The 16,367-nt window shown below is 30.8% G+C and overlaps 1 protein-coding gene across 1 annotated transcript; it reads left to right on the forward strand.

Moving 5' to 3' along the window:
* The first annotated feature begins 14,151 nt into the window (after positions 1-14,151).
* Positions 14,152-16,367, forward strand: LOC113869257 (protein STAY-GREEN, chloroplastic-like). Its single transcript, XM_027505499.1, has 4 exons — positions 14,152-14,608; positions 14,738-14,911; positions 15,499-15,666; positions 15,763-16,367. Exons 1-4 carry the CDS (start codon positions 14,486-14,488, stop codon positions 16,108-16,110), a joined length of 813 nt encoding a protein of 270 aa, XP_027361300.1. The 5' UTR covers positions 14,152-14,485; the 3' UTR covers positions 16,111-16,367.

A 16,367-nucleotide genomic window follows, 5' to 3' on the forward strand; every position in this document is an offset into this window, starting at 1 on the left:
ATACTTACTTTTAAAAAATAATCACACACATAAAAAACTCATTATCTCATTGTATGTGTTGACATATCATTGGTTGATGATGAATAATATGAAATGAGTGAGAATATGTGTGAATGGCATGTTGAGTGCGATTGTGGTTATGTTTGAAATGTTGAAAACTATAAATGGTTACAGCGATACACTAAGGGTGTAGAAGATGAGGGCAGTAGAAATACCTTGGGGAAAAGAGGGTGGTAGTGACACTAATAGTGAGCATGGATGTACCACAGGCCACACACTATTCTCCTGACTTGGCCTCTTGACCAAAACCTTTGTTAAGAGGCCCATGACCATATACGTTGTATCCGTGAGGCGGGAGTTAACCAGCAACCATCCATGGTGTGAAACTAAGTAAGTCTTTTAGGTTGAGGGCATCAGGAACTGTGATCACAGTGCCACAGTAAGCGTGACTAACTTACAGTGAGCACACCTATATGTGAATTGGAATGGAATGTTGAAAAGTAGTACTTTGTGTTTGTTTGATGCACGATTTGAATTATGTTAGTAAATGTGTGAAATGTGTAAGATGAGTCTCTATGCTTGTGTGTGATAGTGTAGAGTACTCACCCTTACATTGATTTTTCAGGTAACCAAGACGATCAGCACTAGACTCAGTGAACAGAAGGAGTGAAACTGCTATAGGACTTATAAAATTACTTTTGAAAATTGTGATGTAATTAAATTAGTCCTGTAGCGTTTATTTTAATGCAAATTTGTAACCCTCCTTTATTTTGAAATATTTTATTGTATTGGAAACCATTTTAATAAAATTATTATTATTCCTATTTATTGTGAAATTAATTTATTTAGAAAATATTTGAGAATTAAATTAAGGTAATTTATATCCAATAATCATCCACAAAATGTCAAATGAAACCGCACACTTGTTGATGCTCATAGATCCATTCTTCTTTAGTCACATAATTCGACTTCTAAGTAGCAAAGACAAGAATATGTATTTTCTTCAGAAATAACAAGTCTATCATTTTATTTTTCTTTCTACATGTGATAATTAATTCATTCGAACTAACCATCTTATTTGTATTTACCTTCATCATTTAAGCAAGTACAACATTCTTAAAACAAAGAGCTCTAATGTCACTCTAATGACAAAGACTATAATATGTAAACCATGGAGTAATTCTTACAAAAACACGAGTTTAACCTTTAGTTCTTAAAGCCAATAATAAATTTATAATATTTTTAAAAAGTAACATAAAAAAATATATATTCAGATCATCTTTCCAAATTTTTAAAAGGTCTATTAATTCTAAAAATTCAATGCTTCTCTTTTTCTCTTTATGATTTTTTCTCTTCAATACCTAATTAGAGAAGTGTGTTTTATTGTATAGTTTCAATATTTTCATATTATACATCCTTTATCCTTGGTTTCATCGTTTATGACCTTATTAAGTTCTTTACTTTTATCCCTCTCCTCTCCCTATTTTTTATTGCATGCTTATGAGTAGTCAGTCATGTAAAAAAATGCATTTAACTAGTTACCTATTCACTAGAACTTGTAAAATGAGCTATAAACTTATTATTAGTCATGTCTAAGAACCAAGTGTCATAGATGTGCTAATATAAGAATTATCGGTGAACTACTGATTAGGAAGAACAAATATTCAACATCCATCTATGAATTTTTAACTTTAACATGGGATTTAAGTTTTGAAATTATTCGAATATGGGATATTTTCTTTTTGGAAAATTACAGAGATATGGTCTCTGAAAAATTGTTACCGATAAGTTTTGTCATGGTCAACGTAAAACTAGGATGAACACTGGTTAGAGTAGTTGTAAAGATTTCTCAAAAATTGCCATTAGCAATTTTTTCCATGTCCAACGTCTAGTTGTCATGAATAGCGGTTGCAGAGGTTGTAGAGATCCCTAAAAAATTGTCACTATCGACTTTTACTAGCCTTTTCCCCTTCCTGGTGTTCTGTTGCACTACAAAGACATGTTCAATCACTGTAAAATCACAGTGGTGACTTTTACCAGCACAAAAATGTGTTCACGTGGCTCTAATGGAGGATGGAGTTGGAGGCTTAAATAAAAAATTGCCACGGTGTGAGTGTGACTATAAATATGGTCTGAATCACACCTTTATGTGCGGATAGCAGAGGAAAGTAGGAGAAAAAAATGGAAAAGAGTTTAGGAAAGAAGACTAGAAAGGGAGGGAAGAAAAAAAAAATTTGTAGAGTTACAAAATTTTTTCTGAAAAAATTTTTCTCATTAGAAATTTATCAAAATGGTTCAAGATGCAACTATGAAATTGTATAAGCATAATTCAAAATATGTTCCTACTCAAATGTAAATAAATTTTTATTTTTTAATTAATGCAATTTAGTTTAATTAATTATAATTTTTAATTAATTTTTATTGATTGTTAATTTTAGTTATTTAGTATAATAAATTTTTAAAAGCAAGTATGAAACCTATAGTAAATTCTAATAATGATTGGGGTGATAACATGAGAACAACAAAATTAACGAACATTTCATGGAATGCCAATTGACCAATATTAGTTCAAATAAGTATTAGAGTTTGTACACATTGTATGCAATGAATTGGTTATAGTTGTCTTCATAAATGGAGCAGCCACCACCTTAACAACAATAGTTTTCGGTGGATGAAGATACCATGTCCCTACCGCTCTCTAAGCATCAACAGGAGATTTCACCACAGTCAGTTTAACCAAATGAGGAGTTTTACTGGTCACCCAACACAAACCAATGACAACTATTTCAATGGAATGAAGAACCCCAATAACAATGACCTTCACGAATGTATATCAATAGAAGAGATAATTGTCATGGCTCAATAAGTAGAGAATCACATCGAAGGAGATCTATTGATTGCAACAGTTAAAGTGGGACATCTCATGGGTTACTTTATACATATAACTTTCTAATTGATGGTGTCAGACCTTCTCTTCTCATTCCTTATTGTGACTTTGACTTTAATGAAGACAAAATCATAGAAGAAGGGAATAATGATGATGAAGATATGTATCAACCAAAACTTGTGACACTAGAGTGTGGTACTACTTTTCAATAAACATTTTCATTAGTTGAGCAATGCTTCATTCCAATCATGTCTTGGGAGATGACACAACATCATAGCACAGGTACACGTACATTTGAGAATGTGGTATAAGTAAAACCTACATTTGACGAAGGAGTCATAGACGAGGCCACAAATGATTAGGGTGTTGGGAATGACGGTCCTACTGAAGGAAGATAAAGGAGATTTTTTTCACGCATGTTATGTCTTTTTACCCATGCCTCTAATAGATATAGCCCCTCATTAATCAAGAAAAAAAGAGAATGACGGTTTGTTTAGTGTTTCTGTTTATGTTTTATTATCATTATCATTATCATGTTTTTGTTTAAAAAAGGTCTCGCAATCGGGCAGTCGCAACAGTACAACGAAAATGTTTTTAAAATCAAGTAGAGTCACCACCAAGGTTTATCAAAGAAAATCTTAGAAAAACAAAAAAAATTGATCTTAAAAACCAAAAATTGGATTTGAGAGTCGTTTACGTGTAGGGAAGGTATTAACACCCTACAATATTCGTTTTAAAATAGTTACCTTAAATTAATTGTGCAAATTCATTTTAATATTAATTAGTATCTTAAAAAAGAAAAAAAATTATTTTAAAAATTATTTTGACTTCACAATTTTGATTCTCGTTCTTACGTATCTTCAAGTGCAATGAAAAATTCAAAGTCACGTAATTTTATCTAAAATATTGTGAAATTGCTTAGTTAAATTAAGTTTAATAAAAGAAAGCTTATTTTAAGATTAATATCATTTTTATAAGATTATATTTATGATACAAGACGGTAACCCCCTATTTCATAGGGGGCTTTCTTGAGTACTACCTTTTAAGGTAGTACAACCCTTATACAATTAGTGAAACACCTTAAAGAGCTCTGTAAGAGCCATTTAATTGGTTTCACTAATGTATTAGTAGCCCCCAGGGGGAGGGCCAAGCTCTGCTTTGGTCCACCACCCCTGATGCAAACAACTTGTAAAGTGGTCAGTAAAACCTTCCTCTCAGGTGAGGGGGAGGGTTTACTGGATACACTAGTTGTTTGCCAGGTTCAGGGTATGGAGCCACAAGTCTTCGCTCGGGTTATACAAGTAACCTACAATGAACAATATAAAAGGCAAAGACAAATCACACAACTGTATTACACATCGTTGCAAGACGTGTTTAGCAGTCAAAACAATATATTTGGATTTATAAAAAAATATTTGAATCTAAATCTTAATTTAAAGTTTGATATTAGAGAAATTTTAAGACAGTGTGAGCTATACATAAAATTATTATGATTTATTCATCAACTAAAGGCGATGTAAAGCACATAAATATCACAAAACATTATATAATAAATGAAGTAGATTTAAGAAATCAAATGTTTGGTTATTTAATTTATTAAAGTTAGAAACATGATTTAAAATTTTTAAATATGAAATTAATTGTATTTAATGAAAGAAAAAAATATTTAAAGAGAACAAATTAATATATTTAAATTGATTATTAAAGATAGACGTTTACTTAAGGGAAGTTAAAATATATTTTGAACAAGTTTGTATTGCATGAGACTAAATTAACGTTGGTATATGAAAGTCTCAATGATTTAAAACATACAAAGGTAAAGATACTACACAAGTTACAAACCGCTGAATTAAATTAGTTAATAAATTAATTTCTTAATTATTTATTGATTAAGAGCAGATATTTTTTAAAAGAAGATGTTTATATTAATCAATTTATAAATTATTGTATCAATAAGATTATTATTATCATTAACTTAATTAATAAATTGATCATTTGCTAATCAAAATAAAAATATTTGAAAGAATATGGTTTAGAAAGACAAAATAATTAGTAAAATATTATTTAACTTAACAAATTTATATTGCATGAAGTTCACGGTAACATAGGTATATATTGATTTCAACGATTTACAATACATAAAATTAGAGATGTTATACGTTAGCATTCTAGATCATTGCGTTAATTAAATAAACCAATTTTAATTTCATAAAATTATGATATATTTTGATTAACTAATAAGATGAGATAAATAAAAGAAAAGAAAATATACTTTAATTGATTAACAAATTATATAATTAAACAGAGACGCATGTTGTTTTATTTTCAGAATAAATTTTTATATTATTTGATAATGTGAGGGAAGAAGATTTTTAGATATATATAAAAAATTAAATTAAATTGATATATAATTTCTTAATTTTAGAAGTAAGTTTTTTTTAAGATACATTAATAGTGCATACGATATAAGATAACGTAGGTATACATATGTTTTGATAGTTTATAACATATAAAGGTAGAGTTATTACACAATAGAACTATAAATCACTATATTATTATGATTTTAACTTAGTTAATGAGTTAGTATATTGATTATTTAATAATTTAAAAAATAAATTTAAGATTTAGTATAAAATAAACTTGCATTTACGATAATATATTTTGGTTAATAAAGTGAGTATCTAATGAATAGAATATATTTTAATTTTTTAGAAAATATTTATATATTATATGAAACTTAAGATAACGTAAATATACATAAGTTTCAATAATTTATAATGTGCAAAAGTAGAGTTGTTATACAATAACGTTATTAGCTTGTTATATTAGTAAATAATTTTGATTTAATTTAACTAATTGATAAAAGAAATATTTAATGAAACATATTTGGTTAATTAATAAAATAGTTACTTGATTAGTTAAATTTATGATATGACAAATTTATTTATTCATTTAAAATATGATTTAAGATAACATAGGTATACACAGGTCTCTATCAATTTATAAAACACAACGATAAAGAAGTTATAAATCATGTTATAAGTTAATATAAATACTTTATTTATTTATTAATTATATATTATATAGTTTTAAAATAAAATATAATTCACTAGTCATGACATAAAATATAAGACTAAATAATATTAAATGAAACAATCATAATGATAATAATACCAATAAAATAAACAAGATAAATAAATAGCTAAGATAGAAACAATGAAATAGCGAAAAATTTAAAATTAATTATATATTCACTTCAATATCATTATTGATTTTATTACTTATGATGATAAAAATAAATTAATTTAAATAAAAACAATAATAATAATAATCATCATTATTGTAACTCAAAGAAATAAGATACAAAAAATAAAAGAAGAAAATAAGCATTATTTTAAATTTTTGTAAATTCAAAACTCTTCCTTTTTTTTTTACAACTTTACATATTACAGTAAAAAGAAATTAAAATAAAAGTTTATATATGAAATACTAAAATAAAAATAAATTTAAGATATAAAATTTTAATTTGAAAAGTCTGATTTTTTATTAGAAAATAAATTGATTTTACAAATCATTTATAATATATGCACATCAAAAGTGAATCAAGAATATAAAAGAGTGAGTTATATTGTAGATTCACTTTTGATGTGCATATATTATAAATGATTTGTGTCATCTAACAGACCTTCTTCTTTCACATTATTAGCAATAGAAATCACAGGCTTTCAGAAAGGGAGTTTAGGGTTCATCCAATCAAATTAGGGAGATGAGACTTTGGCTTTTGGGAAGTAATGGGGACAACTGCAACAAGCTTGTGGAGACGTAGTGGTTTCCAATGGCTAATATTTAGGATTTTGATATAGGAATAGTGATTCAGAGAGTGAAAGAAAGAAAAATAAGTAAAAACCAAGATGAAGAATAAGAGAGGAAGAAAATGAGAGGTGATGGCAAAGCATAGTCGCTGTCAGTGGTTCAAGGCTTCATGAAACTTCAATATGGCAACAGATTTTGAGAGGTTACAAGGACAAGGTGACATAGACGATAAAACATGGTAGTCAGTGGTGGCTTTGGTAATAAAAATGGTGGAGATGGTGGTCGCAGTTCTTGAACCTCCGTTTCATTTCAATATCTGTTTTTATTATTGACTATTTAATTGTAGTTTGCAGTTCTAAGATTGTGGTCTTCCTGTTTGAAATTAGATCCATTTTATATGCTGAAATGTGTAAGATGATTGTAAAGATAACACGTAAATAGGTTTAGATAGGTCAAAATGAGTTCAATTTGATGAATCTATAGAACATTTAGAGAGAAAAGTTACTTGGATTTTTGCTATGTGGTGGTTATTGGTTTTCTGATGTTTCTTCCTTTTTAGTCTTCGTATCATTTGTATTCTTCAATCCTCTGTGCTTTGTCCTTAGTTCTCTTCTCTGATTATAATTTTTGTTTTCAATCTTTGCTCTATTTTTGAATCCTCTTATTCTTTCCTTTGTTTTTTTTTTCTATGTTCCCCTTTCTTCTGTTACTTCTCTTTTAATGTCTTTGTATGCTTTTTTTTTTCATTTGATTCATACCCTTTTACCTATGTTCATACACATTATTCCTATTTTGTATAATTTCAAGCTTGACTGGGTGCTTACAGGCGACAAGAGCTTGCTTGCTTCTTATTTCATGAAGCTTACTTTCTTTTTGTATTATTTAATTAAAATAAGAAAGAAAAAAGTGTATTAAGACAAGGAATGTTATTTCACGAGAGCTTGCTTTGTTTGTTAGTTACATATTATATAATTAGTAATCTTTTAATAAATTTACTTTTCAAAATATAACTTTTATTGAAACAAGCTTTAGATTTTTAATAAAATAAGACCACTTCACCTTAAATGACTACAACAACCAAATCAACCAAGTTAATCATAAAAACAACTAAATAAATTAAAATAACATATTAAAACAACAACATCAACTAAATAGTCAATAAATTAAAACAACATCAACATTGAGAACTAAACCTAGAGTATTTGGACATGTTCTTCTATTATGATTTTTGCCTCAACTGATAAGTCTATATTTAGGTCCATTTTTATAGTCCGTACATTTTATGTTTGACCTGTATTTTATTTGGGTTGTGCATTAATTCATATTTTTTTTTACAATTTAGCATAAGAAACTCGCAGTTGAATTTTTGGACATTTTGAGCCCAAATTGGTTGGAAATCAGAGCTTCATAGCATTTAACATGTGGGTGTTTCGTGCTATGTGAATCTGAATTTGAATTTTGAATTTAAAATTTGAACTTAGATAAAGATTTAGATATGAAGATTTGGAGTGGTTTTCAGTTGAGATTCTAAAGGTTGACAAATCAAATCTTCTTTCTTAAAGATTGAGCTTATCTCTTGGAGGTTAAATCTGTAACACCTTAATTTTTAAATTTCTGAATAAATATGTTTTTGCAAGGTTCAAAGTAGTAAAAATTTTTCATTCAGATAATTGATCAAGCACAATTTCATAAAACGTTTCAAATAAGAAATTAGAGTACAATTTGCATCATTACTTGCTACAGGACTTAAATATACATCAGATTTTCAGAATAAATTTCTAAGTCCTATAGCAATTTCATCCTTCCTTCCTTCAAGGGCTGCGATGCTGATCGTCTTGATTACCTGAAAAATAAACGTAAGGGTGAGTCCTTTACACTAGTATAAACACACAGACAAGCATTAGACTCACATGACTCATTATACATAAATTCTAATCATATTAGGGGCATACGTCAACGACCATCATGCATCCAAATTCTCAATCACAATAGGTGCCCTCACTGCACCAATCACAAATCCACACATTTACACAAACACACGTGCACTCACTGCACGTAACCACGCTCACTGTGGCACTGTGATCACAGATTCCTGATGCCTTCGACCTCAGGGACTTACTCAGTTATACTATGGATGGTTTCCCGAATAGCTCCCACTCCACGAATACAACATGTGCGGTACTGAGCCCCCCAAGCGAAGGTGTTAGTCAAAGGCCGAGTCAGGAGGAGAGTGTGTGGCCTGTGGTGAACCCACGTTCACTGTTGGTGTCACCACCACCCTCTCTTCCCCAAGGTATTACAACCACCCCCATCTTTCACACCCTCAGTGTATCTTTGAACCATTTATAGTTTCCACATCCAAACACGTTGCAATCACATCCAAACATATCATCACACTTATTTTCAACCATTCAAGTTATTCAATCATTCATCTATAGCAGGCCAACACATATGTACAATCACATTTTTCTCAACATTGATCACATGCAACATGGGTTTCTCATACAATGCCTACCACATTCAACTTATCACACAATGTGTCGGAGGTCGGACACCTCAGGACTCAACCCAACTCGTACAGTCCATCAGGATACATAACCTCACCTCCTATTTCTATCATATTACCATATTCATTCAAATAAACTTATTCTAAACGAAGGTAACTAGAGTAAAGTCTTCCTCTTACCTCAAAACGAAGGCTCGCCACGAAACGTTGATGGAATCTCCTCCCCACACGGATTTCATCCCTAAAGCACATAGAAATCTTGAGGAAACTTAGAGGGAACTTCAGAAAAATAAAGGAGAGGGACGAAAACTGAAACCCTAACCATAGAACTTACCTCCAAAGACTCCAAACGTATTTTCAACCTTCAATCAAGCTCTCAAACGTCCTTGGAGGGCTTTTAATCGGTAGGAATGGGTTTGGGTAGAGAGAATCGTGAAGGAGAGAGAGGAGAATCGTGAAAAATAACCCTCTCCTCGAACCCTAACCCTTCAAATACTTCTCTGGTCGCAACACTCTCACTGCAGCGAGGCACCGCTCGCTGCAACGACGCCCTCTGTCGCTACAGTGAAAAACTCAAACAAATCTGCACTCTGGTTTCTGTAGAATCTTGCTATAGCGAGACCTTTTCGCTACAGCGAAATTACACCCAGAAATGCACCCTAAACTGTCGCTACAGCGAGAAGGCGACAATCGCATGCCTTCCTCCCAGGGACCTCTCGCTACAGCGAGAATGCCCTGCACCAGGACTTAACCTATTTCTTTCAATCCAAATTCCAATCACACACACATATACATATATTTACATATATCTGTATTCACACACACATTCTCATCAAACTAAGGCACATCCATATCACCATCAAGTCAATCATCATACCACAACATAGTAAATATATATATATATATATATATATATATATATATATATATATATATTCAAACAATATTAAATTTTTGGGGCGTTACAAAATCACGATCTTATATCTCATTCAAACTCTATTAAAAGGAACCTTGGAGTAGCAATTAGACACACTATTTTTTTTATCTAATTTTTGACACATAACCCTTGATACTCTTTCATATCGTCTATCTTGCAAAAGACCTTTGGCACACTCTTAAGAGGACTTTGAGCTTCAAGCGACCGTACTTGAAGACTAGAAACTCATCTCATATCTAGTTTGCTTTTCTATGGCTTTGTTTATGATTGTTCTAACCTTTTTCTTTAGCATAAGTAACTAAGTTCATAGTTAGGGCTATGAGAATACTTGTTCATGAATTTATGGGGCTTTGATGATTAAATCTATTTTTTATTTTCGTTTGTAATTAGTGTTTATCCTATCATGCTTGATTGTGTGTTGTGAATTGGCCACTCATAATACAATCCTAATTAATTACATTGTCAGGCGACCGTATCTTAGTTAGTTAATTGATTCATATGATAAAACGAGATAAAGGATTAGGTGGACCAAACCAATCTTTCTCTTCCAATCATTATTAAATTAACAAGTTCATAGATATTTTATGCTTTCTTTGATTAATGTTTTGCATGACCATTAGGGATGTTAATTTAGAGAAAAGAATATTAATATTGCATGACCATTGAGTATTAATAGTAATTGTATGAATGATTGGTAATTATAAGAAAATCAAATTTAGAGTTAAATAGAAGAATAACATAAATAATTGAATAAGTAAATCCATATGTCATAAGTTCCTCTCTGATAAGTTTAACCAAGAAGTGTGTTATGTTTTTTAATTTACTTTTAATCCTTGTTTTTATTTAATTTCACCTCTATTAAGTTCAAACAATTAAGTTAATAAATTCTTAGTAGTTAGAAATAAATTCTTATGGGATGATATTTTAGGAACCTTTTTTAGAACCCTTTATTACTTCTCGATGAATACACTTGCCCACTGAACATCAACAAAGAGTGAAACATCGTGTTATTTTCATCTCACGCCTATCTATTTCATTTAGAAAACATGTTGATTTCATACAACCTCTTATTATGCGCTTTAAGGTTGGGTTAGGAATAAGTTTTGGGCTTCTATATATCCGTCATGTAATTTCATCAAAACTTCTTGTATACTTTGCACAACTCGTTTATCTTGTAAACATCATTGACATAACCACACCAACTAATGTTCTAACTAGAGTAAAGAGCAATGACATGATGACATGGATATCTATCAGTCTAGATGTCACCACAATCACAGTACCTTTGTCTTAGCAGAACTCTATATTCTTCATTATTAGATACATTTTGAACAAGAGAAGTTCCATTTTGTCTATCAAATATGGTAACACAAATATTTCTGAATGCTTGCTCATTTGATTGAAGTTGAATTGTCACAGCTTCAGAGAAAATATGTTTAACCTTTTTTTTACGCATATGCCTCACTACCTTTATGTGCAAATAACTTAGCCAATTGAAAGTAAGTTACTTTAACTAGTGCTATTATTGGAAGATTGTGAGTGCTCTTTAACACTGGATTAATGCACTTAATAAGATTTGTGATCATGTGACCCCATCAATGCCCACCGTCATATGTAAGAACCCACTTCTCTCATGGAATTTCATCAAGTCAGTTTGTATTTACCTCTCTACGTTGTCACATATGCTTATAATAAATATTAAATTTTGATCTTGTTCTTGAATAACCTGCACAACACAAACTCATTCATATAAGCATGACCACAATATATAAAATATATTGATGCTAATATAGATTTAAAGCAGAAAAATAATGTCAATTACCTATGCAGATGACAAGTTTATGCAAGTAAGATGTCTTAAATCTTCACAAGAAATTGACAGTAATATGCCTGATACAATACATGTGAACTACCTTTGGAGGTTATCATTATCCATTGCTTCATTTTATTGATGCATTAATTAACTCGTGTCGATCAGAAATAATACCAACACCATCTTGCATCACGACATTTTTGTGTAAATTCTCAAGGAAAAAATGTCAACCATCCGCAGTTTCTCCCTTAACAATAGCAAAGCCACTTAACAATATATTCTGATTGTCGTCTTGTGCAATTGCTACTAATAAAGTTCTCTTGTATTTCTCATATAAATGTGTCCTATTAACCTGCATAAATGGTTTGTGTGCTCTAATGTTGGGAGCAAAATTCTAAAAAACACAACGTAATATTTGAACAGTAGGAACCAACTCATCATTGCGATAAGATTCAATAGCATCCAACTGAACAATTAATTCACGAATACATTGCTACACACCATTGTGGCAGAGCTTCATATGAAGCTTCTCAATCACCACACACTTTTTCAATTATCTTTTATTTTGTCATCCATGCTTTTTGATATGTTGTTGTGTATTTAAATCGAGCTTAAACTTTACTATTCACAAGTTTTATTTTAAAAGAAGGTCAGATTCTACCATTGGCTTAATACATTCTACAATTGTGTTTGCATCTAACTTTTTATGATCTTGCAAAATTCTAGTCCTCATTCAAGTGTGACCCATTATACTTCCTGATTTCTCAAAATATTTGTTCTTCCTCAAACTAGCCTAAACAAGTTACCCATAATTTATGTCATAACTAAAACATTTACAGTAAAATGTATTTGGTTCATACTTAAACACTTTATAGTTCATTCATTTTGATATACTTTACTGCTTAATTGTTTGTATAACAATTTCTCTATTATTAAATTACATTCCAACATACAATTCTCCTACTACCTCATAATTACTTATCAAACACAAATAATAAAAAAAAATAATTCAAAAAACTAAACATAAAATGGCAAGGGTACAATTAAAATATTTTGAATGTCACATACCTAAGATATCATATTCTGAAAATTCAGGTGATTTTTAAACTTATTTTTTAATATATTTTTTAAACTTGTTAATGACAATTTTTATATTCATGAATTTTTTTTTTTTTATAACTTGCCACTAGCAACTTTTTATATAAATTTATCTTTTCTAACTTCAAAAATCTCCATCAGAGATATTTTAAATTTTTTACATTTAGTTAATTCTCTCAAAAAGTCCATATTATGATAATTTAGTAAAAAATTCCCATATTAAAGGTATGTTTGTTGGCATTTTTTTTAAAAAAAAATTCTTTTTAAAAACTAAAATAATGTAATTTTAGTTTTTAAAAAGAGAAACTCTTTTTAAAAATACAAACAAACATACTCTAAATAAAATGATCCTCCATATGCTTGTATTCAGAAGACAAATTTTTTTGAAATAAAATGTTCAAAATAATAATAATAATATATATTTTAAACATAAAAGTATTTTTTTATTTTTTATTATTTTTAAATAAAAATTAATTAAAATTTATATCATAAAATTATTTTTTTTAAAAGTTTAAACACACATGCAAATATTTTTCAACAATATTTCCATGGCTTACGACATTAGTTTTGTGATTACCTACACAATTATTACAGAACAAATGAATGGCATAATAATTTACAAGGGATCCGATATATATATTCAAGAAAAAACCCGTCTAAATATAGCACCTAAGAAAACTACTTTAAAAACTGTATCTTTAAGAGGGAATATTTATATGACAATGCTAGTTATCAACATGATGTCGGGATATTTTTGGAAAGTCAGAATTTAGAAGAAAAAGAGTGAATTTGCAGCAATCAACTTGCACTTAATTATATCATTATTTGAGAAAAATAAAAATATACTAGCTGCCATTTTTGAAATTATTAAAGAGTCGATATGATTCTAAAAAAGAATAAACAATAACATAGCAGAGTAGGCGTGTGAGAAAAGAAATCTAATAATTTATTAATTTAAGTTGCTAGATTCCAGTGACCCCTATAACGAGATTTTTATCCCCTTCCTTACATGCAAAAACCTAAAATTCTGTCATACCCGAAAATTTGGTCTAGAACCAATTGAAGCGACGGCACTACGTGGGTAGCCCAAACCATTGCAACGTGTATAAAAGAGGCTTAGACACCATTACAACCGAAAGTAGCCAAAACTATAGCCATCAAACAGAACACCAAGGCTACGACTTAAAGCAACAGCAATCTTGGGGCCAAAAGTCACACATATTACTACACGCATCTAAACACTTACCCCCCTTTCGTTTATAATTTTCATTGTTCAAGCTCACAAGCAAAGGTTAAAGTAGATTCTCAAGCAAAACAATAAAGCAAAGACGAGAGCATAATAAAGCCCCCTCAGCTACTATTTCATCTTTGAACGATCACATAATCTTCTTTCAACTCCTCAAAGATTGGAGCTGGAACTGGAGCAGGAACATGGGTACTCTAACTACTGTTCCTGTGCTCCCTTCTAAGCTTAAGCCTTCTCTTTCTCCGCATCAAAATTCTCTCTTTCCCTACCGAAGACGGGTTGGGAAGAAAAACCAAGCAATTGTGCCCGTATGTGTTTCTTTTTTTAATATATCAATTTTAAATAAAAATTTTGAAGGGGGATGATACTTTTTGAGTTTTGAATCAATGACAGTTAATGTTATTGTTGACTTTGTGTCGTGGGTTTGGTTGGATCAGGTTGCTAGGTTGTTCGGGCCAGCTATATTCGAAGCTTCAAAGCTGAAGGTTCTGTTCTTAGGAGTGGACGAAAATAAACACCCAGGAAATCTTCCAAGGACTTATACGTTAACCCACAGTGATATTACCGCTAAGCTCACTTTGGCAATCTCTCAAACCATAAATAACTCGCAGGTATTTCTCATCTTAAATAACTTATTTGATTCTCACAATCTTTTTTTTAAGTTTAAGAGAGGATGCCACTAATGGATTGTTAGGCAAGTCGCATAACAGAGGAAATGAGGGTATCTTACATGCTTGTCGTGAGGGTGTGGGATAACAAGAGATGGTAGCATGTGAATCTCACTGATTACAACATCAAAATATTAAATGCATGGTTGTTTAGATTTGTTCTGAAGAAATAACGATATGCATTTTTTTTCTTCAACATTTAATAAAAATTGAATCTTTTGAAGTCCTATATATAGGCATGTTGGAATTATAATAATGCTTTTCACTAAAATTAAATCGTGCTTTTGCGACTATGATCAAGACACTGTCTTTAGTAGGGAAGTGGTCACAATTAATTTTAGGAATGGGCTTAAGGCAACTTTTTTCCCTTTTTATCTCTACATGATTTGGGACCCAAAATCATATTAAGATAGAATTCAACCATGATTTGGCCCACCATGTTATTATATGTGCGATTTGGTTAATCTGAACCTTAAAAAATTTAGTTAACAAACAAACATGAAGTAATAAGCATGGGAAATGAATTGCAGTTGCAGGGGTGGTACAACAGATTGCAAAGGGATGAAGTGGTGGCACAGTGGAAGAAGGTGAAGGGAAAGATGTCTCTGCACGTTCACTGCCACATTAGTGGAGGTCACTTTCTATTAGATGTATTAGCTAAACTAAGATACTTCATCTTCTGTAAAGAGCTACCAGTGGTGAGCAAGTTTTGCTATGCAAAAATGGATAATTTATCTGACTGGTCAATCCATGAAATGAAAATTAAAAGTTGTTTATTGAATTACGTGTCTTAGGTGTTAAAGGCCTTCGTTCACGGAGACGGCAACCTTTTCAACAACTACCCCGAACTACAAGATGCATTAGTTTGGGTTTACTTTCACTCAAACATTCGAGAATTCAACAAGGTTGAATGTTGGGGTCCACTGAAGGAAGCATCAGCACCCTCTTATGGGTCCCACGAAGAGGAGGGAAAGGAAGAAAGTTCTGCAAGTAACGAGGGGTTGCCAATGCCACAGCCATGCCAAGAAGATTGTCAATGTTGCTTTCCCCCTCTCACGTTGAACTCAATCCCGTGGTCTCAAGAAGTTCCCAGCCACCATTACAAACCTTATGATGGGATTGGGACCCAAAACAATTTGTAAACATCCAAACACACCTTATAAATCACGTCACAATTAAGGGGATACTGCCCAATTCATATGCCCTTATACGTCAATTAGGAAAAAATTAAAATTAAAATGAAAAATGAAAAATGAAAAATTCAAACCCCCTTCCCCCATTGTAAATAGCAAACTCATTTCCAATTTTTTCTGATTTTTCTTTACTATAAATTAAATTGTTTCGTGTGTAATATCTGTGTGCATGGTAAGCGTTTTATCTAAATATTAAACCGACTTTT

This window comes from Abrus precatorius, unplaced genomic scaffold (assembly GCF_003935025.1).
Source record: "Abrus precatorius isolate BTA unplaced genomic scaffold, Abrus_2018 Scaffold6, whole genome shotgun sequence".
NCBI lineage: Eukaryota > Viridiplantae > Streptophyta > Magnoliopsida > Fabales > Fabaceae > Abrus > Abrus precatorius.

Coding starts and splice junctions, on each gene's coding strand:
- LOC113869257 (XM_027505499.1), top strand. CDS start 14,486: ATGGGTACTCTAACTACTGTTCCTGTGCTCCCTTCTAAGCTTAAGCCT. Junction 14,609..14,737: donor AAAACCAAGCAATTGTGCCC/GTATGTGTTTCT, acceptor TGGTTGGATCAG/GTTGCTAGGTTGTTCGGGCC. Junction 14,912..15,498: donor AAACCATAAATAACTCGCAG/GTATTTCTCATC, acceptor AATGAATTGCAG/TTGCAGGGGTGGTACAACAG.